This window comes from Eschrichtius robustus, chromosome 7 (assembly GCF_028021215.1).
Source record: "Eschrichtius robustus isolate mEscRob2 chromosome 7, mEscRob2.pri, whole genome shotgun sequence".
NCBI lineage: Eukaryota > Metazoa > Chordata > Mammalia > Artiodactyla > Eschrichtiidae > Eschrichtius > Eschrichtius robustus.
In genome coordinates, this window is record NC_090830.1 from 75,830,523 (window position 1) to 75,854,141 (window position 23,619).

Here is a 23,619-nt window from a genome sequence, read left to right on the forward strand (position 1 = left end):
CTTTATCCATTCATGTGTCGATGGACATTTAGTTGTTTCCACATCTTGGCTATTGTGAATAGTGCCTCTGTGAACATAAGGGTGCATGTATCTTTTTGGATTAGAGTCTTGTCTGGATATATGCCAAGGAGTGAGATTGCTGGATCATATGTAATTCTATTTTTAGTTTTCTGAGGAACCTCCATACTGTTTTCCACAGTGGCTGCACCAACTTACATTCCTACCAACAGTGTAGGAGGGTTCCCTTTTCTCCACACCCTCTCCAACATTTATTGTTTCTAGACTTTTTAATGATGGCCATTCTGACTGGTGTGAAGTGGTACCTCACTGTAGTTTTGAACTGCATTTCTCTAATAATTAGCTATGTTGAGCATGTTTTCATGTGCCTATTGGCTATTTGTATTTCTTCTTTGGAGAAATGTCTATTTAGGTCTTCTGCCCATATTTCTATTGGGTTGTTTGTTTTTTTGTTGTTGAGTTGTATGAGCTGTTGGTGTATTTTGGAAATTAAGCCGTGTCGGTCATATTGTTTGCAAATATTTTCTCCCATTCTGTAGGTTGTCTTTTTATTTTTTTATGGTTTCCTTTGCTGTGCAAAAGCTTTAAGTATGACTAGGTCCCATTTGTTTATTTTTGTTTTTATTTGTATTGCCTTGGGAGACTGACCTAAGGAAACATTGCTATGATTTATGTTAGAGAATGTTTTGCCTAGGATCTCTTCTAGGAGTTTTATGGCGTCATGTCTTATGTTTAAATCTTTGAGCCATTTTGAGTTTATTTTTGTGTATGGTGTGAGGGTGTGTTCTAACTTCATTGATTTACATGCAGCTGTCCAGCTTTCCCAACTCCACTTGCTGAAGAGACTCTTTTTCCCATTGTATATTCTGGCCTCCTTTGTTGAAGATTAATTGACCATAGGTGTGTGGGTTTATTTCTGGGTTCTCTGTTCTGTTCCACTGATCCATATGTCTGTTTTTGTGCCAATACCATGCTGTTTTGATTACTGTAGCTTTGTAGTATTGTCTGGAGTCTGGGAGGGTTATGCCTTCTGCTTTGTTCTTTTTCTCCAGGATTGCTTTGGCAATTTTGGGTCTTTTATGGTTCCATATAAGTTTTAAGATTATTTGTTCTAGTTCTGTGAAAAATGTCTTGTGTAATTTGATAGAGATTGCATTAAAAATCTGTAGATTGCTTTGGGTAGTATGGCCATTTTAACAATATTAATTCTTCTTATACAAGAGCATGGATGTCTTTCCGTTTCTTTGAATCATCTTCAGTTTCCTTTATTAATGATTTATAGTTGTCAGCATATAAGTCTTTCACCTCCTTGGTCAGGTTTATTCCTAAGTATTTTATTTTGGGGGTTGTGATTTTGAAAGGTATTGTTTTTTTACATTCCTTTTCTGATATTTCATTGTTAGTGTAAAGAAATGGAACCAATTTCTGTATGTTAATCTTGTATCCTGCTACCTTGCTGAATTCATTTATCAGTTCTAGTAGTTTTTGTGTGGAGTCTTTAGGGTTGTCTATATATAGAATCACGTCATCTGCCTATAATGACAATTTTACCTCTTCCCTTCCAATTTGGATACCTTTTATTTCTTTTTCTTGTCTGATTGCTGTGGCTAGGATTTCCAATACTATGTTGAATAGAAGAGGTGAGAGTGGGCATCCTTGTCTTGTTCCAGATTTTAGTGGGAAGGCTATCAGCTTGTCACCATTGAGTATTATATTGGCTGTGGGTTTGTCACAAATAGCTTTTATTATGTTGAGATATGTTCCGTCTGTAACCACTTTGGTAAGAATTTTTATCATAAATGGATGTTGAATTTTGTCAAATGCTTTTTCTTCATCTATTGAGATGATCATGTGGTTTTTGTCTTTTCTTTTGTTTATGTGACGTATCACATTGACTGATTTGCATATGTTGAACCATCCTTGTGAACTTGGGATGAATCACACTTGGTCGTGGTGTGTGATTATTTTTATGTGTTGTTGGATTCAGTTTGCTAATATTTTGTTGAGACTTTTTGCATCTATATTCACCAATAATATTGGCCTGTAATTTTCTTTTTTGGTGGTGTCTTTGTCTGGTTTTGGTATCAGGGTGATGGTGGCTTCATAGAATGTCTTTGGGAGTGTTCCCTCCTCTTCAATTTTTTGGAAGAGTTTGAGAAGGATCAGTATAAATTCTTTTTTGTATGTTTGGAAGAATTCGCCTATGAAGCCATCTAGTCCTGGACTTTTATTTGTAGGGAGTTTTTAAATTACAGATTCTATTTCAGCTCTAGTGATTGGTCTGTTCAAATTATCTGTTTCTTCTTGATTCAGTTTTGGTGGGCTGTATGTTTCTAGATCCTTGTCCATTTCTTCTAGGTTGTCAAATTTGTTGGCATATAAATTTTTGTAGTATTCCCTTATGGTTTTTTGTATTTCTGTGGTATTCATTGTTATGTCTCCTTTTTCATTTCTTATTTTATTTATTTGGGTTCTCTCTCTTTTCTTCTTGGTGAACCTGGCCAGAGGTTTGGCAGTCTTCTTTACCCTTTCAAAGAACCAGCTCTTGACTTTATTGATTTTTTCTATTTAAAAAAAAAATATTTATTTATTTACTTGTGCTGCGTCTTAGTTGCAGCAGGTGGGTTCCTTAGTTGTGGCTCGCAGGCTCCTTAGTTGCGGCTCGTGGGCTCCTTAGTTGGGGCATGCGTGTGAGATCTAGTTTCCTGACCAGGGATTGAACCTGGACCCCCTGCACTGGGAGCGCGGAGTCTTAACCACTGCACCACCAGGGAAGTCCCTCTATTGTTTTTTAAATCTATTTTATTTTTTTCCCCTCTGATCTTTATTATTTCCTTCCTTCTGCTGACTTTAGGTTTTGTTTGTTCTTATCCTTCTAATTCTTTTTTTGTTTGTTTATAAATTTATTTATTTTTGGCTGAGTTGGGTCTTTGTTGCTGCGCGCGGGCTTTCAGTAGTTGCGGTGAGCGGGGTCTACTCTTCGTTTCGGCGCTCAGGCTTCTCATTACGGTGGCTTCTCTTGCTGTGGAGCACGGGCTCTAGGTACGTGGGCTTCAGTAGTTGTGGCTCGCGGGCTCTAGAGCGCAGGCTCAGTAGTCGTGGTGCCCTGGCTTATTTGCTCCGTGGCATGTGGGATCTTCCCAGACCAGGGCTTGAACCCGTGTCCCCTGCATTGGCAGGCGGATTCTTAACTACTGCGCCACCAGGGAAGCCCTCGTTCTAATTCTTTTAAGTGGTAGGTTAGGTTGTTTATTTGAGATTTTTCTTGTTTTTTGAGGAAGGCCTGTATCGCTATGAACTTCCCTCTAAGAACTACTTTTGCAGCATCCCATAGATTTTGCATGGTTGTGTTTTCATTGTCATTTGTCTCAAGGTGTTTTTTAATTTCCTCTTTGATTTCATTGTTGACCCATTGGTTTTTTAGTAGCATGTTGTTTAGTTTCCATGTAATTGTTTTTTTCTCATTTCTTTTTTTGTAGTTGATTTCTAGTTTCATGCTGTTGTGGTCAGAAAAGATGCTTGAGATAATTTCCATATTCTTAAATTTGTTGAGGCTTGTTTTATGCCCTAGTATATGGTCAATCCTAGAGAATGTTCCATGTGCACTTGAAAAGAATGTGTATTCTGGTTATTTTGGATGTAATGTCCTGAAAATATCAATTAAGTCTTAACTGTTCTGTCGTATCATTTAGGATCTCTGTTGCCTTATAGATTGTCTAGAAGATCTGTCCATTGATGTGAGTGTGGTGTTAAAGTCTCCTACTATTATTGCATTCTTGTCAGTTTCTCCCTTAATGTCTATTAGTATTTGTTTTATTTATTTGGGTGCTCCTACATTAGGTGCATTAATGCTGACAAGTGTAAAATCCTCTTCTTGTATTAATCCTTTTATCATTATATAGTGTCCTTCTTTACCTTTCTTTATGGCCTGTGTTTTAAAGTCTATTTTGGCTGATATGAGTACTGTGACCCCCACTTTCTCTTCATTTCTGTTTGCATGAAATATCTTTTTCCATCCCCTCACTTTCAATCTATGTGTGTCTTTTGCCCTAAAGTGGGTCTTTTGTAGGTAACATATTGTAGGCTCTTGTTTTTTTTGTTTTTTTTTTTATCCAATCTGCCACTCTGTGTCTTTCGATTGGAGCATTTAGTCCATTGACATTTAAGGTACTTATTAATAGATATGTATTTATTGCCATTTTAACCTTGTTTTCCTGTTGATTTTATATTTCTTCTCTGTCTCTTTCTTTTTCTTTTTGTTTTTCCTTTTGTTGTTTGATGATTTTCTTTTGTGTTATGCTTATGTTCTCTTCTTTTTGGTTTTTGTGAATCTCTTGTATGTTTTTGATTTGTGGTTACCCTATTTTTCAAGTATGTTAACCCCATCCTGTTTCTACTTGCCTTAGACTGGTAATCGTATAGACTCAAACACATTCTAGGAAATGAAAAAAAAATCTACATTTTCCTACTCTCCTCCCCTGCTCTTTATGATTTTGATGTCCTTTTACATCTTTGTGTTCATCCTTTTGCTGTTCATTGTGGTTATCACTTTCACAGAAATTTTTTGATTTTTTTTTTAATCTGTGGACTGGCTTATTTAGGTGATTTGCTTTCCAATTGTGATTTTCTCTTTCCTATATATTCTTACTTCTTTTCTATTTAGAGATGACCTTTCAACATTTCCTTCAGGATAGGTTTTATATTTCTGTATTCTTTTAGTTTTTGCTTGTCTGAGAAATACTTTCTCTCTCCTTCTATTCTAAATGATAATCTTGCTGGTTAGAGTATCCTAGGTTGCAGATTTTTCCCTTTCAGGACTTTGAATATATCTTGCCACTCTTTTCTGGCCTGCAATGTTTCTGTAGAGAAATCAGCTGATACCCTTATGGGGGTTCCCTTATAATTAACTCTTTGTTTTTCTCTTGCTGCCTTTAGAACCCTCTCTTTAACTTTTGTCATTTTTATTATAATATGTCTTGGTGTACGTGTGTTTGGGTTTATCTTGTTTGGAACCCTCTGTGCTTCCTGTACCTGGATATCTGTTTCCTTCTTTAAGTTTGGGAAGTTTTCAGTCATAATTTCTTCAAATACATTTTCGATCCCCTTTTGTCTTTCTTCCCCTTCTGGAATCCCTATTATGCATAGATTGGCACACTTTATAATATCCCATAGGATATGATATTATCCCATAGGATATTATCGCATATCCCATATGCGTAGATTGGCACACTTTATATAATTCCTTTATATTATCCCATAGGCACACTTTATATCATCCCATTGGCACACTTTATATTATCCCATAGGTGGATTGGCACACTTTATATTATCCTATAATATATTATCCCATATAATATATTATCTTATATTGCTTTCATTTTTTTTTCATTTGACTTTCTGTCTGCTATCCTGATTGGGTGATTTCCATTGTTCTATCTTCCAGGGCACTTATTCATTCTTCTGCATAATTTATTCTGCTATTTATTGCCTTTAGTTGCCTTTTCGTCTTGGCAAATGAGTTTTCTAATTTTTCTTGGTTCCCCTTTATAGTTTCTAGTTCCTTTTTACAGTACTCTGCATTTCTGTAGACAGCCTTTCTTAATTCCTCCAGTATTTTCATTATCTCCTGTTTGAAATCGGTGTCTATTAGAGTGAAGAGGTCTGTTTCATTGTTTGTTCTTTCAGGGGAATTCCCTTGGTCTTTCAACTGGGAGTGGTTCCTCTGCTTCTTCATTTTACTTATATTTCTCTTAATTCTGTGAGTTTAGGAGAAACAATTATCTACTGTGGTCTTGAAGGGCTATTTATATGTGGGAGTGTCCCTGTGTAGCTTGTGTGTGTTTAATATTTTTGGTGCGAGGGCTGTTTTTAGTATGGATGCATGTCGCCTCTTTCCTCAGCGTGTGCTGGCCGTTATCCCCTTGATATAGGGTGTGCCGATGCAGCGGCTGGTGCCTAGTCGTGGGGTTTTTGGCAGCGGTGGCAGCTCACGCGCACCCTTGGAGCACGCCGTGGGAGCAGAGGCAGCTCGCGACCGCTCTTGGATCCCGTGTAGGCAGTGCCCTGCTGCCTGAGAGCTCACACAGGGAAAAAGGCTGGAATAGCAGGTCCTGCCCCTGCCCGCACACACCACCCACGCAGTGGTGCTTGGCCTCTAAGGCGGCCCAGGCTTCCTCTGTGTACACCCCCAGTTGTGGTCGCACCAGACTCCAGCCCCTCAGGGTGTTTCCACGCAGCCCACCCCAGTCCTCTCCCCGGTCTGATCTCTGAAGCCCAAGCTTCCACACCCAGCCCCCGTCCACACTGGTGGCCACGTGTCTCAGGCTGGGGAGTGCAGAGCGATGGCACTGACCATCTGTGCAGGTTTCTCTGCATTCTAGCTGCTGCAGACCCGTTGCTGAGTTCTCCTCCGAGGCTCTGAAGCCCCACTCTGTCCCTGCTGATCTCCCCACCAGTGAGGGGACTCCCCAGGGTGCAGGAACATTTCCTCTTTGACAGCTCCCTCCCAGGGGCACAGGTCCTGTTCTGATTCCTTTTTCACTTGCCTTTTTTCTTTTGTCCTACCCAGTTATATGGAGATTTTCTTGCCCTTTCAGAGCTCTGAGCTCTTCTGCCGGCGTTCAGTAGATATTCTATGAGAATCATTCCACGTGTAGATGTATTTTTGATGTATTTGTGGGAGGAGGTGAGCTTCACGTCTTACTATTCCGCCATCTTGATCACCTCTGACATTTTTCTTTTACTTTTTTGGGGTATTTTTCAGAGTTTTTAGAGTGAAATATTTTATATCCAGGAATAAAAGTTGTTTAAAACAAAAAAAGATGGACTTGTCCAGTGGGACCACTCAGGAGATAGGCGTCTTCAGGAGCGGGTGAACTGCCTGTCCTTGGGGGTGGGCAGGCAGAGGCGGTGTCCATCTGTTATGGACACAGTTCCGGGACTTCCTGAACAGGGGAGTGGCTGGGGGCTGTGTTCTTCGATGAACTGTGCCATGACTGCCCCAAAGGTCCCTGAGCCTGTGGGAGAAGGGAATAATCCAATGCACTGCTCCTCTCCTTGAACTTGACCGTGCCTGAGAATCACTGGGGATCCCGTTCTAACTCAGACTCTGACTCAGGAGGCGGGCCCAAGACTCTGCATTTTTAACGAGCTCCAAGTGATGGTGGTGCTGCTGCTGGTCCGAGGCCCTAGAGCCACTTTCCTCCTGGATTTGCCCTGGAGGAGTGCCCAGGCACTGCAGAGCAGACGGATGGTTCCAGAGGCAATTGGAAAGGTACACAGGGCTGTGAGGATGAGTGACCTGAGCTGGGTGACATTTCTGGAAGGACTCTTCAGAGATATAAAAAGACAAGATTCCATCCGAGTTGTTGGGTTTGAGACCAGGTCCCCTCATGCTTTGGCTTCGTGGAAAGAGCTGAGTGTTGGAATTTGGTGGGCCAGGATTTGAAAACCAGTTGTGCAGCTTGTTAGCTGTGTGTCCTTGGGCAAGTCATCTCGCCTCCCTCTGCCTCAGTTTCTTCCTCTGAGGATAGGAATGCCTGCCAGAGAAGGCCGTGGTGAGGATGAAGTCTGATAAGGTGTCAGATACCTGGCATGCAGTGGGCCTTTAATGAACTCTTGCTTCCCCTAACACCACACGCTCTTCTCTTCTTGAAGGTGGATGAGATTTACCACGATGAGTCCCTGGGGGTCCACATAAACATCGCCCTTGTCCGCTTGATCGTGGTTGGCTACCGACAGGTAAACCCCCGTGTCAACAGGCAGTGTTTGGAGGGAGAAGGGGTGGGGGGCCAGAGCATCAGACCAGCTGAGGTATCGGGGAGGGACAACAGCATCTAGGAAACATTTTGTTTCCAAAACTAGAACCCCAAAACCATTAGAATTGAGGTTTCAGTGGCAGAGGCATCTGGGGTTGGTAAGCGGGGACTTATGAATTCCCTCCAATCAGGTAAATGGACAGACCTCAACCCCTACAGCTGGAGGTCCTGCTCCATGAATCGGTGGGGAAAGTGGGGCTTAGAGGGGGGACAGTGACCGAGACAAGTCCTGCTAGGGTTGTGGCCGGGGTTTCTGGGCTCCGTTGCTTGTTTTCCCCCATACGGCAGTAAAAACAGAACTCTCCTCCGGGGGCTGTTGTGGAGATCGATGACAATGAATGCATAGAGGAGATGCTCAGCACAGCACCTGCCTGTGGGTTACTTGAGGAATTAGCAACAATGTGAGTTCTCAGCAGACAGGTGCCCCAGCACAGGGCTTGGCACAGGAACGTTCCCTAAAACGGAACGGGGCTGTGTGCCGGTGGCAGCCGGAGCCGGGACAGCGGTGACCTTGGGGTAGGCCCTGCCGTCCTGTGGGCCTCGGTGTCCCCTGCTGCCGGGAGCACAGCGCTGGGTGCCTCCTGCAGTCCGTGGGCTCCGACCGGCACTCTGCTCTCTGGCCCCCCAGTCCCTGAGCCTGATCGAGCGCGGGAACCCTTCTCGCAGCCTGGAGCAGGTGTGTCGCTGGGCGCACTCTCAGCAGCGCCAGGACCCCGGCCACGCGGAGCACCACGACCACGTCGTCTTCCTCACCCGGCAGGACTTTGGGCCCTCAGGTACGCAAGGTACTGTATTTGCCGTGGCCAGGTGTGTGCGGCTGCAGGGCGGAGGCCAAGGCTGTCTCTGGCGCCAGGTCTTCTGGCAACAAAAAGATCCTTGGGACTTTGGAGACAGGACCTGGCCGGACAGGTAGGCGAGCTTTGGAATGGTTTCTCGGGAGCCAGGGGAAGTGAAGGGGCCCCGCTCTGGTCCCTGCTGCCTTGGTTGAGCCTGCAGGTCGCTGTGAGTCAGGCCCTAGGCCCTGTGATCACCATCCCGGAGCCTGGCTGCTCGAAGACCTCAGTGATCTTCAAGATGCTTCTGCCCACATTGTATCCTTCTGTCCTCACTGCAGGCCGTGGGGCACCTAGGGCGGGGCTGGTGTGGACTTCAGAAAGGAAGGCCCTGCTCTACCCGCAGATCCATGCCTCTCCAGCCTAGTGATCCAAACTCATTCATCTCCTGAGATTCTCCCAACTGTGGAATGGGAGAAACAGTAGTATTTGCCTTCCTCCATTCCCGGGCTGCTAAAAGGGCTGAGGGATGCATCCAATGTCTGTGACAGAGGATGGCTGAAAGCGCTCTGCAGACACAGGAAGCTTTGATCACCCCCAGGTTTCTGTATGGGGAAACCGAGGCACAGAGTGGCAACGAGGCTGGCCTAGGCCTCACAGCAGAGAGGAGACAAAGCTGAAACTCAGACTGGATCTCCAGGCTCCAAGTTGAGGGCTTTGTAGTGTTTTCTGGTTTGATGCTAAAAGAGAGTCGGCCTCTACCAAAAGGACTGCTTGTCTGAATCCCTGAAGCCCCAAAGGCAGGCTTGTACACACACAAACAGATTTACACACATACACACATACAGACACACACGTGTACAGACACATGCATACTCATGCACAGACACACATGTACAGACACACAGACACACGTACACGTGTGTACTTGCATGCCCTGTAGAGCACATCCAGACCTCCAGGACAATCGGGACCCAAGAAGCCTTCTCACCACAGCTTCTCGTTACACCCCCAAAGCCATCTCAAATAAGAGAGGATTTCAGCAATTCCGAAGACAGGGAATAGCTATCTGGTCATGGTTGGCTGAAAGCCCGAGGCAGGGAGTGCTCTCTACCATCTCCCCCTCCTCAGATGTCTTCCCCAGCCCAGGCTGCCCTCCCAGCTGATTACGGGCCCTGGGGAGGCGGGGAAGCAGCCCCCGTAGATCACGGGCCTCGCACACAAAGCTGCTCACTCAGTGCCACGCGCCAGCCCCCTGCACTGCCCGCGGCTCCTGAGGCCTGCGCAGCTGTGTCTGCACCTTGCCCGTGCCCTCCCCTCCACCTGCCCGCCCCCCACCTCCCCAGAGTCTCCCCAGAGTGCTCCAGGCCCAGCTCTAGGCCCCCATAAGTCATTCCCCGGTCCCACTCAACCCCTCGGTCAGAGCCATTCCCTTCCAGCCACCCTGCACACCCCTCTGTGCTCCTTGAACTCCGGCACAGCACAGCACGAGGTCACCTGACCTCGTGACCCCTAGTCTCCCTGCTAAGCCATCTGCCCCTCCAGTGTGTGGGTGTGCTGGGGGGCTGCGGGCTCGCGCCTGATTCCTGTTTTCCCCGTAGTCTCTAACACGGTGCCAACTGCTACCCCACGTAGACACATTTGGAGCTTGTTTGTTGACTCACCAGCCGACTGACTCCCTGGCGGGATGCAGCTCGGAAGTCGGCCGTATGCAGGCTCGGGGCCGACAGGCACAGAGAGCTGCAGGCCAGGAGGGAGGGCGGCAAGCCTTAGGATGTGGGGGCAGCTTGGCCCAGGAGCTGTACCGCGGGTGCATACACATGGGGGGCGCGTTGGAAGGATCCTTCTTCCTCCAGGGACCCTCCGGTGGTGACCAGGTCCAGACGTCCCTGCGGTGGCTGGCTCGGCACAGACCTCGTCGAGTCCTACCTCACCTGCACGTGACCTCTCTCTCTGCCCTCTCTCCCTCTCCCTGGCAGGGTATGCGCCTGTTACTGGCATGTGCCACCCCCTGAGAAGCTGTGCCCTTAACCACGAAGATGGCTTCTCCTCGGCCTTCGTGGTGGCCCACGAGACCGGCCACGTGTAAGTGGCACCGAGGGGCGAGCTGTGCCTTGAGCTCTGAGGAGGTCTGCGGGTGTGGGAGGCTTCGCCCCAGTTTGGACTCCCTTCCCAGTGTCCAGGGAGATGCCAGAGGAGCTGCCCCGACGGGGAGGGAGCCCTGGGGCCCAGACAGCAATTCTGGGCCTGCTTTGGGCCCAGCCCCAAATCCAGGGCCTTGGGAGGCCAGATGTGGCCCTGCCTTTGGCAGGTCAGTAGCAGTGTTGCCTTATAGGCAGTGCTCTGCTCTCTGGGTGGCCTCTATTCCTCCATCTCAGCCACACCTCAGGGCCCTCCCAGTGCTCTGCGATGGAGCCCTGGCCTGAGTCCATCGTAAACAGGGGCACTTAGACCCAGGCCTCGGGCCAAGCGGGTGGCGGGCTTGTGTGATCCTCGGGCCCGGATTTGGTTGAGAGCATGTTCATTCATTCATTCAACCAGTATTTCTTGAGCACCTGCGGTGTGCCAGACCCTGTTCTAGAACCAGGGCTGCAGTGGAGAATGGGACAGAAAAGCACGCAGGAAGCCACGTGCTGGGAGAAAACAAATAATCCACCATCCAGTGTCTGGTGGTGACATAGACCTGTCACAGTCACGTCTCCTGGCCTTGTCTGTCCACAAGGGCAGAGCTACAGGACCCGCCCCCAGCTTGCCCGCCCCCAGCCCACACGCAGAGTGAGGACTGTTTTCTGCAGCTGGAAGGACATGGGCAGGAGAGCAGTGGGCCAGTCCCGAGGGCGAGCCTGCCATCCGTGGTTGGCCATGCCCCTCTCTGCATCTGCCTGCCCCTGCGATTTCATCCCAGCCTTGCCCCTCACTGGGTGGGTAGCACCTCCTCTCTGGGGCCTCCGTTTCCTCATCTGCAACACGGAGGCTGACACCAGGGAAACCTCTGAGGGCCCTTCCTGCCCTGGCAGCAAAGCTTCCACATATTCTGGAGCTAGGAGTTTGTCTTCCTGTATGTGCGGGGCAGGGCGTGTCCACTTTTCACTCACAGAGCCCCTCCCTATGGAGAGACAAGGTCAAGCTTAGAGGCCCATGTGTCTCTCTAGTGGTCAAGGCCAGATGCAGACACCTGGGAGTGTTTAAGAATTTAGAACCTTTGGGCTTTGGTGTTAAATACTAACTATAAAGAGCAAACTTCTACATTTAAACTATCATCATGGCAGGTAGGTACCACACACAAAGCTCTGTGCTGGGTACCGCGGGGTCTAGGAGAAGCTAAAGAGGCTGGCACCCAGGGAGGGCGCAGTAAGGGAGATCGAACTGAACAGAATGAAACTGGTCCTTGCACGTGAGACCTTGGGTCTGGAGGGAAGACAGTGCATGGCGTGTGAGTTGTTAACGGTGGTACAGGCGTTCCCTGCTGTGGGAGGGCAGCGCACAGGTAGGGCGGCCAGGAAAGGTGTCCTGGGGCCAGAGTGGGGCTGGAGCTGACCTCGGAAACTGTGAGGACGTGGGTAGGGTTTGAGGAGGGGGCAGGAGGGCAGAATGAGTCCAGCCCCATTGGGGGGCCAGGCGGGGTCTCAGCTTCCATCCAGAGGGGTGGCCCTCTCCACTGCATGGTGGGGAAACTGAGGCCAAAAGTCACAGTCTGAAGCCTGGTCAGGGCAGGGTCTCAGGCCCACCTGCTCACCTTCCCAGGGGTGGGCTCCCTGGGCACGACTGAGGGCTCCCCTCTGTCCTCCCCCACCCTCTAGGCTCGGCATGGAGCACGATGGTCAGGGGAACGGCTGCGCGGATGAGACCAGCCTGGGCAGCGTCATGGCGCCCCTGGTGCAGGCTGCCTTCCACCGCTTCCACTGGTCCCACTGCAGCAAGCTGGAACTCAGCCGCTACCTCCCGTAGGTCACCTCCACCCTCTGGGCCGGGATGGGGAGCAAGCGGCCTGCCACTCTGTCTCCCCCAAGTCATCTCCCCTCCTAACACCATCCTACTCCTGACACATGCTCAATTCTGGGTTTGCTGGTCAGCTCCTGGGGCTCCGGGGACGTGGAGGCCCAGGACGAGCATTAGACTCAGGAGCTCAAGGCCGAGAATGGGCGCAGAGTGGATTTGGGTGGGACGGCTGCCGGCAGAGATACTGTCACTAACCTCATGCAGCAGCCGGCCGGCGCCCAGTGTACGTCCTGCACGGCGGGCTGACTTGTCTTCTTCTCTCAGTGCAGTGAGCCCTCAAATTGTCCACAAACCAACCCTTAATCTGGGCCATGATGTGTCTCTGTAATGCGGGCAAAACAGGCCCCATAAGAAAGCCACAAGCTGAGTGCCTAACCGCAGTCCTGGGTGCCCTTGCCCTGGAGGTCCCAGACATGGTCGTGGGTGGAAGCGAGGGGAGGGCAGGGCAGCCCGTCCTCCCTGGACAACACAGCTCCTGGCACAGGGCAGCGGGGGCTGATTCCTGCAGGCCTTCCTTGCTTGCTTAACACCCCCTCCTCTGGGAAGGGAGAGCTTGGGCATTCCTGTCCCCACCGTGCTCACCTCCCTGCCTCTGCCGGCAGCTCCTATGACTGCCTCCTTGATGATCCCTTTGCGCCTGCCTGGCCCCGGCCCCCGGAGCTGCCCGGCATTGACTACTCCATGGACGAGCAATGCCGCTTTGACTTCGGCACTGGGTACCACACCTGCTCAGCGGTGAGTTCCCACGGCCTCTGCCAGCTGGATGCCAGGTCAGGTCCTCCTGGGATGCAGGCTGGTCATTCACAGAGCACCTTAGCCCAGGCAGGGTGACCAGGGCCCAGGCCCTGCCACTTTTTGCCATATCCCCGCCCCACGCAGTCCCACTGAGGGGTGGGGGGCCAGAGTGTGTGGTGGCTGGAGAATGCCTGGAAAGATGGGAACAGAGAGAACAGAGAGGGTGGGCCACCGCTGGGATCCTGGCTGGGCTGGTCACTGGGGGAGTTTATCTGTCAGGTGGCCCATGTGTCAGATCAGGTGCTGGGCTCTGGCCCGGTGGAGAAATACTTGCCACCCTCTGCTCTTTGGGCATTTGGCGGGATGTTTTGGGCAGACTTCCCACACTGGTAAAGTTCTCCTGTGCCCCATATAACCTCTCTCCAAGGGGTCAATTGCATGCTTCCCCAGCCCTCCCCCACCCCCATCCCGTACTTGAGGAGATAGATACAAGGGAGCAGAGAGCCCTGTCCCTACTCTGCAGGACAGGGCAGGGGAGAGCCTGGAGCCTGGCGATCAGCTAGAGCCACCTAGGAGAGAATTGAACAGCTGCTAACCAGGGCCCAGGCGGAGGCTCAGAGACGCGGACATCCCAGGGCAGGGGGCTCTCTGAGGGGTCAGGCCTTGGTGCCTCGAGTACCTCAAACCACCCCCATCCAGGAACGCAGCCGCCTCCTCAGCTCTGCAGGACCAGAAGGCCCTGTGTGTGGCCACCTTGCCCACTGCCCAGGCCACACTGGAACACCTGGTCTCTGCTTTGGGAGTGGAGAAACATCTGGGATATGGGATTTCAGTGCCCAGATGCTGTGTTTGTAGGACATTAGTCTGGCCAGCAGGGGATGATAGGAGAGAAAAGGAAATTGGGGCTTTCCTGGATAGTCTGAAACAGAAGGGTGCCAACCTCTGGTGTGGCTGGGTGAGATCAGAGGGAGGTGGGAGTCCTGACCTTGCCTGGGTGCTGCAGGGCCTGGGCTAGACTGGCAGCCCTCTCAAAGCCCCCCACAGGCACTGAGCTCAGTGGGTATCAGTGGACCCAGCCTCCCCAGAGCCTCAAGCCCTGGTCCCTGCTCAGTCACAGAGTGGCCTCTGCAAAGGCAGGGAGGGAGGCCTGCGGAGGGAGACCAGAGGCGTGTGGGCTGTGGCTGGTGCCTTCTCCTCGGTGCCCTGTTGGAGAGAGGAGGGGTCGCCGAGGCCAGTGGCGCTTGGGGTGGGGTCGAGCTTCTGTGCGCACGGGGCTCTGGCTGGACGGGCCCCTCCTGCCTCCCTCGCAGTGTTCTGGCCCCAATGCCCACCACACCCTCCCCTCTCTCTGTCACTGTCCTTTGCCCCCTGGACAACTCGTCAGAGCTGGGGAGCTAGGCCGGCCCAGTGACCCCGTTGCCCTTGCCGCGCAGTTCAGGACCTTCGAGGCCTGCAAGCAGCTGTGGTGCAGCCACCCTGACAACCCTTACTTCTGCAAGACCAAGAAGGGGCCCCCGCTGGACGGGACGGAGTGCGCGCCAGGCAAGGTACCTGCGGGCCGGGGGCTGCAGCAGGAGCGCCTTCCCGGGGCGCAGGCCCCACGGGAGACCCGCCTCGCCGCTGAGTGTGGTTATGAATGCGTGGCGGGGGGCTGGGGGAGGGCTGAGGACAGGAGCCAGCCTCGCGTGCGGGCAGATGGGCAGGGAGTCCTCGCGAGAACTCACACACACGCCCTCTCCTCTCCGGCACCGCAGTCCTTGGCTTCTACAGCAGCAGAGTTTGTCCTTGTCTCCCAGCCCATCGGCAGGAATGCTTACTGCCATTTGAGGAGAATGCAGCCCAGGCAGGTTAGGGAACTTGTGGAGGTCAGACAGAGGGTGATTGGCTGAGAAGGGGTGAAGGGAAGATTCCAGGTGTTCTGCCTCCTCCCCCCGCCCACCATGCTGTTTCTTGCCCCTCCCCCCCAAACCTGCCCTTTCATGTACTTCCTGGGGTGTGTTTGCACCCTCTTGTGTGTGTGGGTGTCAGGAGGACCCCGGATCTGAGAGCCCTGAGCTGAGGTCTGATGCCCACCTCTGCTCTATCGCTGGCCCTGCCCCCCCCCCATCTCTGTGTGGTGACCTTGGACCATTCACTGACCCCTGCTGAGCCCTGACCAAACATCCTTCCCACTCCTCAGGTTGTTGTGAAGTTGTGAGTCACGTCAAAGCAAATGCGAGGGCTTGGAAGAAGCAGGGTGCTGCCCCCAGCAGCCTGTCCTCTGCCCTCCACCCTCTGCCCTCATCTGCTCTTCCCATTCTCATCTATAAATGGTCTGTCCCTTCACAGATGTGTGGGGCTTCCCATGGCCTTGTACAGGCCCTGTGGGCTCCAAACCTGGAGGGCTATTATCCTGGAGCCTCGGGTCTACCTGCTCCAGGTGTGTTCGAGTTTCCAGGCCCTCTCCTATCACAATTTCACATAAGAGTTAATCAGTGGCTCTCAGTTTTGTCTGCATATTAGAACCATCTGGGGAGCTTTAAAATCCCCCACACCCCAGAACAGGGAGTGACTGCAAATGGGCACAAGATATCTCTTACGATGGTGGAAATGTTCCAAAATTGGATTGTGGTGATGGTTGCCAAATGCTGTAAATTTATGAAAAGTCATTGAATTGTACACTTGAAATGAGTGAAGTTTATGGCCTGTAAATTTCAGTTGACCCTTGAATAACACAGGTTAGGACTGCATGGATCTGCTTATATGCGGATTTTTTTTTTCAACGGTAAATACCACAATACTACCAATCTGTGGTTGGTTGAATCTGTGGATGCAGAACCATGGATATGGAGGACCGACTATAAGCTATATGTAGATTTTCAGCTGCAGAGGGCAGGCACCCCTAACCCCTGAGTTGTTCAATGGTCAACTGTATAGTGCTTCTTCTAAAAATTGCCACTTCTTTTAAAAATCCCTACCTCTAGAGAGTCTGACTCAGTCTGGGGTGAAGCTGAGGCATCCAGAGTTCTTAAATGTTCCCCAAGTGACTCCAAGGCTGAGAACTACTGAGTTATCTCTTGAAAAAGACCCAGAGCTTTGCTGTATTTCTTACCTATGGCCCTACAGGAAAAGGGAAGGGGGTTAACTTTGGTTGAGCCCTCCTTTGTGCCTGGGCTTGTGCTGAGGGCTTTGTAAGTGTTGCTGCTTTCAGTTCTTAGAACAGTCCCATTTAACAGGCAAGTACACTGAGGCTCAGCAAGGTGAAGCTATGCCAAAACCACACATAGCTAGTAGTGGCCGAGCTGGGATTCAAACCCAGGCCTCTTGGACTTGAGGCATATGCTCCCTCCACTGCATGGATGGACCTCCCGGGTGGCTGGCTTCCCTCCCATGAACGTACCTGCCTGGGGCCCCTGGATGGTGATTTCAAGGTACAGAGCCAAGATCAACTCTAGATTGTGTGGGAAGATTGTGTCTTCTCTCCTTTATCAGCCCTTTGTTTCTCTGGGGGTGGTAAACCAAATAATTCCACAGTTACTGTCATCATTAATAATACCATCTGCCGTTTTTGGAGGGCTGTGTGTGCCAGGTGTTATCTCATTGAATGCTCACAGCAGCCCTGTGGGCAGGTGCTGTTATCGCCATGGTACAGTTGAGGAATAGGATTAGAAAGGGGAGCCCTTTGTTGAAGGTCCCTCAGCGCACGGTAGGGGTGGGATTCTGTGTGACCCTGAGGCTCGTGCTCTTAACCTTCCTTTTTCTGGGCTCACCCGTGGTGCCTGCCAGCTGTGCCGTGTGCCCGGTTGGGCACTTTCTATGGCAGGCTAGGCAGCGGTGGCCCTAGGGTGACCTCGCACCCTCTGCTCCATCCCAGTGGTGCTTCAAAGGTCACTGCATCTGGAAGTCGCCGGAGCAGACTTATGGCCAGGATGGAGGCTGGAGCTCCTGGACTAAGTTCGGGTCATGTTCACGGTCGTGTGGGGGCGGGGTTCGATCCCGTAGCCGGAGCTGTGACAATCCCCCGTGAGTGCACTTGGCTGAGGTGGGCAGGGCAGGGGCCCGAGGGGGTTGGAGAGGGAGTCTCTGGGGGGCAGGGCACAAGAAAGAAGGTCCCCTGCAGGTGGCTGTGTTTGTAGATGACGGCCCAGAATTGCTGGGGGCGCCAAATCACTTCCACCTGGGTCTGACATCTCCCTTTGTGTCTGACTGACATCTGAGAATGGGTCCGAACCAGTGATTCTCAGATTCTCGTCTGCGGAGAATCTGGGTGGGCCCAAGGCTTGGCCAGTTTAACAAGCCCTCCTGTGACCCTGATCCTCCAGCTAAACTTTGAGAAAACACTGATCTAAATGTTCACTAGCCATGTCTTGGGAGGATAAATTCCCCAAGTTTGTTTCCTACTACATGAAGCAAAACTTCCTTCAATTTTTCTTAACTTATCTCTTTCTGACATCAAGTGCCCCCCTCACTACCCCCTACCCATATGTCAGCATTCTGGGGGAATAATCTATTTCTCCCATTTACCCCCTCTGTGGGGATCCCCTCCCATGGTTTTGGAACCGATGAGCACCAGCTTTTTATGGCTTTCGTCTCCCAAGCTGAAGCAGCCTGCTTAGAACAGCTTCATGAGAGATGGGGGCTGGCTGGGGCCGGCTGTGTGGGTCAGCTGTCTCCACGTTCAGTGATTGTGAACCTCTGTGGGGCAGGGCCGGTCCCCCCCCCCCCCCCGCCCCTCACAGTGCTGAGTGATGCGATGGGGACCTCAGAACGGCAGGGTCCTAGGATCACAGAGGCTCGGTGGTGGTCACCCTCCCTCCAGCGTCCTCGGGAGTGGTCCTTCGTACTCTGCTGTGTACCTCCAGGGACGGGACGCTCAGTGCCCCCTGGAGCAGCGTATTCCTGTGACTGACCCTTTACAAATATGAGCCAAAATGGACAGCCTTGTAACTTCAACCTGTTGGGGGTATGAAAGCCAGGTTAAAGAAAGGCACGGTGATGCCCACTCTGGATAAACCACCTCCCAGTCATGACAGATAGTTATCCCCTTGATCAAAGCTCCCATTTATTGAACTCGTCTATGATAATAACTATTTTTATTTTATGAGGCTTAAATGAAGTATAATCTGTGCACTGTCAACACCATGCCCAGCACAGATTAATAGACAGCTGCTGTTATAATTACTCCAGTGTATGGAGCACTTGCTCTGTGCCAGGTGGGGTGCTAAGCACTTCCATGCGTAAACCCACGTAATCCTCCCAGCACCTCTGAGCAGAGTTCCAGTAACCTTGTTCACTTGGGTACTTTGTATCCATAATCTTACCGCGAATCCTTTTAATTTAATGGGGAAGAGAGTACAGATTTAAATACACTTTTTAAAATTTATTCTTCACAGACACACCAGGAGGTAGGTAAAATAAGAGGCGTTGCGGTCCCTCCTTTAAAGCAGAAATTAAGGCACAGCAAGACTTGGGGTTAGATCTAGCCAGGTCTTCTTACTCCAAATCCAAGTCTCTTTTACCACTCCTCAGTTTATTATGATATTAAATGGAAGTGGATGCAAATAGGAGCAGTTGAGTCATTTATTGAGGGCCTACCATATGTCAGGAGCTGTGTAATGGTTGGAAGAATATACAAAGATGAATCAGATTGATTTCTCTTCTAGCCCAGTTGGAGGGGGTTAGTCGTTCCCGCCTGTCTTCCTCCCTCTCCCTCCCCCCATCTTTTGCCCCCTTTCTTTTGCTCATTCTCTCCTCTCCCCCATCACACACACACACAATAGGTGGCACATGCCTGAAGGGACCAAAAGGCTCTGAGCTCAGCAGTGCTCACAGTGGGAGTTCCTCTCTAGTTTGTTAAGTTAGTGGAGCCCCTTTTTATGTTACTCCAAAAGGCTGGGCTACCCCAGGTCACCATGTGGGAAGCCTGGCCCCATCTCCAGCCTTTCCAGCCAGCACGGTCTCTCTGCGCTTGCCCCAGCCCAGCCTATGGAGGCCGCCTGTGCTCGGGGCCCATGTTCCAGTACCAGGTCTGCAACGGCGAGGAGTGTCCGGGGCCCTACGAGGACTTCCGGGCCCAGCAGTGCGCCAAGCGCAACTCCTATTACGTCCACCAGAACGCCAAGCACAGCTGGATCCCCTACGAGCCAGACGACGGTGAGTGGAGCCCTGCTCCCCACGCCCACCCCATGGCCTTGGGCATCTGCTGGGCCCATGTCTTCCCAGGCAGGGCTTCCCATGCCTGGCCCACCAGTGAAGGTGGAGGGACAGTGGTGGCACCAAAAGGGATATTGCAGTCAGCAAGTTTGCCATACGCCTTTGTGCAGGCCTTTGCACCGTGTGCGTTGGGGGAGCCACAATCCTCATCACAACCATCCTTGGTTTGTATGCTTATGCTGACCGTTTTCTGTCAGATGCAAGGACAATGTCTTGAGCAAGGGTTACTTGGCCCAGAGGTACCGGCTGGCAGCAGTGCTGGCTGTCGGGGTTGGTGCCTTTTGGACATGTCCTTACCTGTGCGGAAGGCCCGGTACAGGTGCGGGTGCCCCTCGCTTTGCATAACCGGCTTCCTGAGAAACTTTGTCCTGTTACATACCATGTTTTTAGGTTTTACTGATTGTGCTACTGTTTCAGTAGTTAATGAAAATGATTTGAAAGTCAGGCCAATGAGAGTCTGTGGGATCCTCCTACTGACCCCCTACAGGCTACCCTGGACACAGGTCTCAGGACTCACGCGGAGGGTCTGAGTTTTGGGGCCAAGCCAGTGCCTATCTGTTTTGGAGCATTTCTAGTGATGGCTCTCGTAGCAGCAGAGAGAACCCAGTGAAGGGCTGGATTAATGCCCTCAGGCTGGAAGGGCCTTTAACAGTCCTCTCAGTCTACTTTCCCCTGCCGGCCTCTCCATGGTCCTTCCATAGCCTGATGCTTACCCCCTACCATGTAGCCCTCGGCATCAGATGGCGCCGATCAGAATGGCCTTTCCTGAGCCCAGGGCCACCTCTTCGTAGCCCTGGTTCCAGAGTATCAATTGCAAGACCCTCCATCTTCAGCTCCCATTTAGAATGACAGTCTTCAAGTTGGAAGGGACCTTGGAGGCCTGTGTATTGCCTGCCAGTGCACAGACCCCTCCAGAACATGCTTGTAGGGAGTGTCTTCTCCCTGCTTAGACTCCTCCTAGTCTGGGGAGCTCACCACTCCCGTGCCACTGTCGGCTGGCTTCCAGGGCTGCCCAGAAACCCACCTGCCTGGGGTGCACTGGTCAGGGTCCTGCCTGTCTTCGGGAGGGATGCAGCCCCCCACCCCTTAGCCCCTGGCCCAGGTCCCACCAGGAATATGACTCCCCCTCTGCATGAAATCCAAAGTAGTATTGGATGTTGTGGCTCTGGACTTGAGTCCTGGGTGCTGGGGCAAGATGTCACCAGGTATCCTGGGAGCCCAGGCATGAGGAGCAGGGAGCCAGATGGTTCCTTACAGATTTTGCTTTGGAAGCCTTGCACATCCATCCAGACACACACAAGCTGCTGCAACACGTGGTGGAGAAGGGCTGCAAGGCCACTGGGGCATCTGGACTTTGGGTTTTCCCAGGACTTTTAGACAAATTCCAGGAAGTTAGCTAAGCCCCAACCTCCCTTTTTCTAAGAAACACAGCAAGTGTTTATATGTTCTCCGGAACCTACTTTTGTAGGACGTTAGTAGCCTTGATTTGATTGTTAGAACTAGAAAGGATCTCCCTCCTTCCCTCACTGCTGCTCTGTTTTGTAAACCCAAACACAGACCACTGTTCTGCCTTACTTTCATGCAGCCTTCTAATGTTCACAAGCATGGTAAGATTCACCATCATATGTGTGACTGGTGATGTGTATGTAGAGGTCAGAGCAGGACTCAAGCCAGACTGCCTGGGTTAGAATCCTGGCTCTGCCACTTACTGGGTGGCCGTATGGCCTTGAGCAAATTCCTTAACCTCTCTGGTCCTTGGTTTCCTCCTCTGTAATGCTACTTCCTTGGGGGTATTGAGAGGCTTAACTAAGTTAATTCACGAAAAGCATTTAAAGTTGTACAGTAAGGATGTAAAAAGGTTTTAGAAGTCTGGCACATAGTAAGCTTTCATTAAGTGTTGGCTTATTATTATTGTTATTATTATTTTATCACTTGGTGTTTCTTAACAACGTGATGTGGCATTTTACTGATCAGGCGTAATAAATAAGGAACTGAGGCTCAGAGAGGTCAGATCATTTGCCCAAGGTCACATGGCTCATAAGTGACACAGCAAGGATTTTAAGCCCAGCTCCACACCTAGCTCTCCCCCCCATTGCCCAGAGCTGGCCCCTGGAACTTCCTGTTCAGGCCAAGCGTTAATGTCGGTCTAGGCCAACCCACTTTCTCCGAGCCCAGCGGGCTCAGTGTGGTCCCTTTCCCCACAGACGCCCAGAAGTGTGAGCTGATCTGCCAGTCAGAGGACACAGGGGACGTGGTCTTCATGAACCAGGTGGTCCACGACGGGACTCGCTGCAGCTACCGGGACCCGTACAGCGTCTGTGCCCGCGGCGAGTGTGTGGTAGGTGCCCCCCTCCTGGCCGCCCACCCTCTGCCTGCCCCGGGAGAATGGGGGGGGCTGCACTGCCTCCTCCTGCTCCCTGGGAAGACAGGCTTCGCCTCCCCTTCCTCACCCATGACACCCCTTGGTCCTCAATATGACCCTGGGATGCTGGAAAGGGGTTACTGCCCAGCCCCATTCGAGGGGAGAGGCGTGGCCAGGTCTAAGACCTTAACCGTGTCACGCGACGAGTCCAAGAACACCTCTCGGTCCAGGGTCCTCTCCTGTCAGGGCCTGGGGACTGAGGAGGAGGCCAGGGGCTGCCGACCCGGGGGTGGTGGTGGGGCACGGAAGCCTCTTCCCGCTGACCCCATGTCTGGCTTCAGCCCGTCGGCTGTGACAAGGAGGTGGGGTCCATGAAGGCAGATGACAAGTGTGGGGTCTGTGGCGGCGACAACTCCCACTGCAGGACTGTGAAGGGGACTCTGGGCAAGGCCTCCAAGCAGGCAGGTGAGCAGGTTAGGGCTGGGGGACCACCGGGAGGGGCTGGGGTTCTGGCCCAGCTAGCGTCCCTAGAGCCCGAACCATCCCTTAGGTGGGCCCTCCCTCCTTGAGCCGGGCCACAGTTCAGGGTGGGGAGGGGGGGGCCCTGGAGTCTGTCTCAGACCACAGCTGCCCCCGGCTGTGGTCCCTCATCTTCCAGGCGTGCTGCGCCTGCGCTTGGGCTCAGGAGCTCAGAAGCATTTCCTGCTTGGCACTGTGTTGTCCTAGGAGCTCAGCCATCTCTTTGGCCTGGAGCTGTTAGTGGGAGTGAGGGTCCAGACAGGAATGTAGATGAGGCCCAGGCTGGACTGGTAATTTCCTTTTCGCTCTTCTCTCTCACTTTTTTTTTTTTTTTTTTTTTTTTTTTTTAACTGAAGTGCTTCCTGCTTTGAACTCTTGGTACCTTAGAGTTCCTTGACTTCCCTCCCCACCTCCAATCTGGACACACTTGCTGTTGAAAAGGGCCAGATATTAGTCCTTTACACTTTAGTATGAACTAGATTTATTTCCCCTTGGGGCGTGTTTCAGCTTTGCCATGCCTCTCCTTGTTGGGGGAAAGTTGATTGCTCTGAGAAAGGTTAGTTTTCAGGCCTCGGATTGGGAGGATCATGGGGGCCCCCCCATGCTGGATCTTCATGGCCTATTTCATCTAAATCTCTACAGTGGCTTAAAGTGTGAGAAGAAAGAGGGGAGGGAAAGTCAGGAGAGAAAAGGAGGGTCAAGAAAGTGGCAAATAATAGGAACTAACACACACACAGAGCCCAGTAGTATTTACAGAGCGTTTTAAGCTGTATGAACTGTGGTCCTCTCGGCACCTTATGGAGAAGGGCCCATTCCTATTTTACAGACAAGGAAACTGAGGTTCCTGGGTATCTGTGAGGAGAGGGGGTGATGGGGGATGCTGGGCAGTGGGGCCACCAGCTCAGGATGCTCATGGTTTTTCTGGATCCTCCTCTGTGGCAGGAGCTCTCAAGCTGGTGCAGATCCCAGCAGGTGCCAGGCACATCCAGGTTGAGGAGCTGGAGAAGGTCCCCCACCACATTGGTGAGCGCTGGGGTGCCAGGAGATGGGCAGCCAGGCCCCGGGACCTGCCCTCGGGTGTGGGGGAGCTGGGAGGGCAGGGGAGAGGATTCTAATGCAGAGGGCGTTCCGTGAGTTCGAATGATGGGAGAGAACCCTTTTTTATTGATTGATTGATTTCTATTCATGTTGAAATGGCAACCTG

The 23,619-nt window shown here is 51.4% G+C and overlaps 1 protein-coding gene across 3 annotated transcripts in view; it reads left to right on the forward strand.

Annotated features, from left to right (window-relative positions):
• The window catches only part of ADAMTS14 (ADAM metallopeptidase with thrombospondin type 1 motif 14), a 91,657-nt gene that overhangs the window by 52,273 nt on the left and 15,765 nt on the right, over nucleotides 1–23,619 (forward strand). For 2 of the 3 annotated variants that reach the window (XM_068548871.1, XM_068548873.1), the window contains exons 5-15: nucleotides 7,675–7,758; nucleotides 8,464–8,620; nucleotides 10,588–10,693; nucleotides 12,409–12,552; nucleotides 13,210–13,342; nucleotides 14,776–14,889; nucleotides 17,196–17,344; nucleotides 19,299–19,474; nucleotides 21,739–21,872; nucleotides 22,238–22,361; nucleotides 23,358–23,438. In XM_068548871.1, coding sequence (XP_068404972.1) covers nucleotides 7,675–7,758; nucleotides 8,464–8,620; nucleotides 10,588–10,693; nucleotides 12,409–12,552; nucleotides 13,210–13,342; nucleotides 14,776–14,889; nucleotides 17,196–17,344; nucleotides 19,299–19,474; nucleotides 21,739–21,872; nucleotides 22,238–22,361; nucleotides 23,358–23,438 — 1,402 coding nt within the window. The remainder of the gene's footprint in view (nucleotides 1–7,674; nucleotides 7,759–8,463; nucleotides 8,621–10,587; nucleotides 10,694–12,408; nucleotides 12,553–13,209; nucleotides 13,343–14,775; nucleotides 14,890–17,195; nucleotides 17,345–19,298; nucleotides 19,475–21,738; nucleotides 21,873–22,237; nucleotides 22,362–23,357; nucleotides 23,439–23,619) is intronic. The other variant, XM_068548872.1, reaches the window with a different exon arrangement.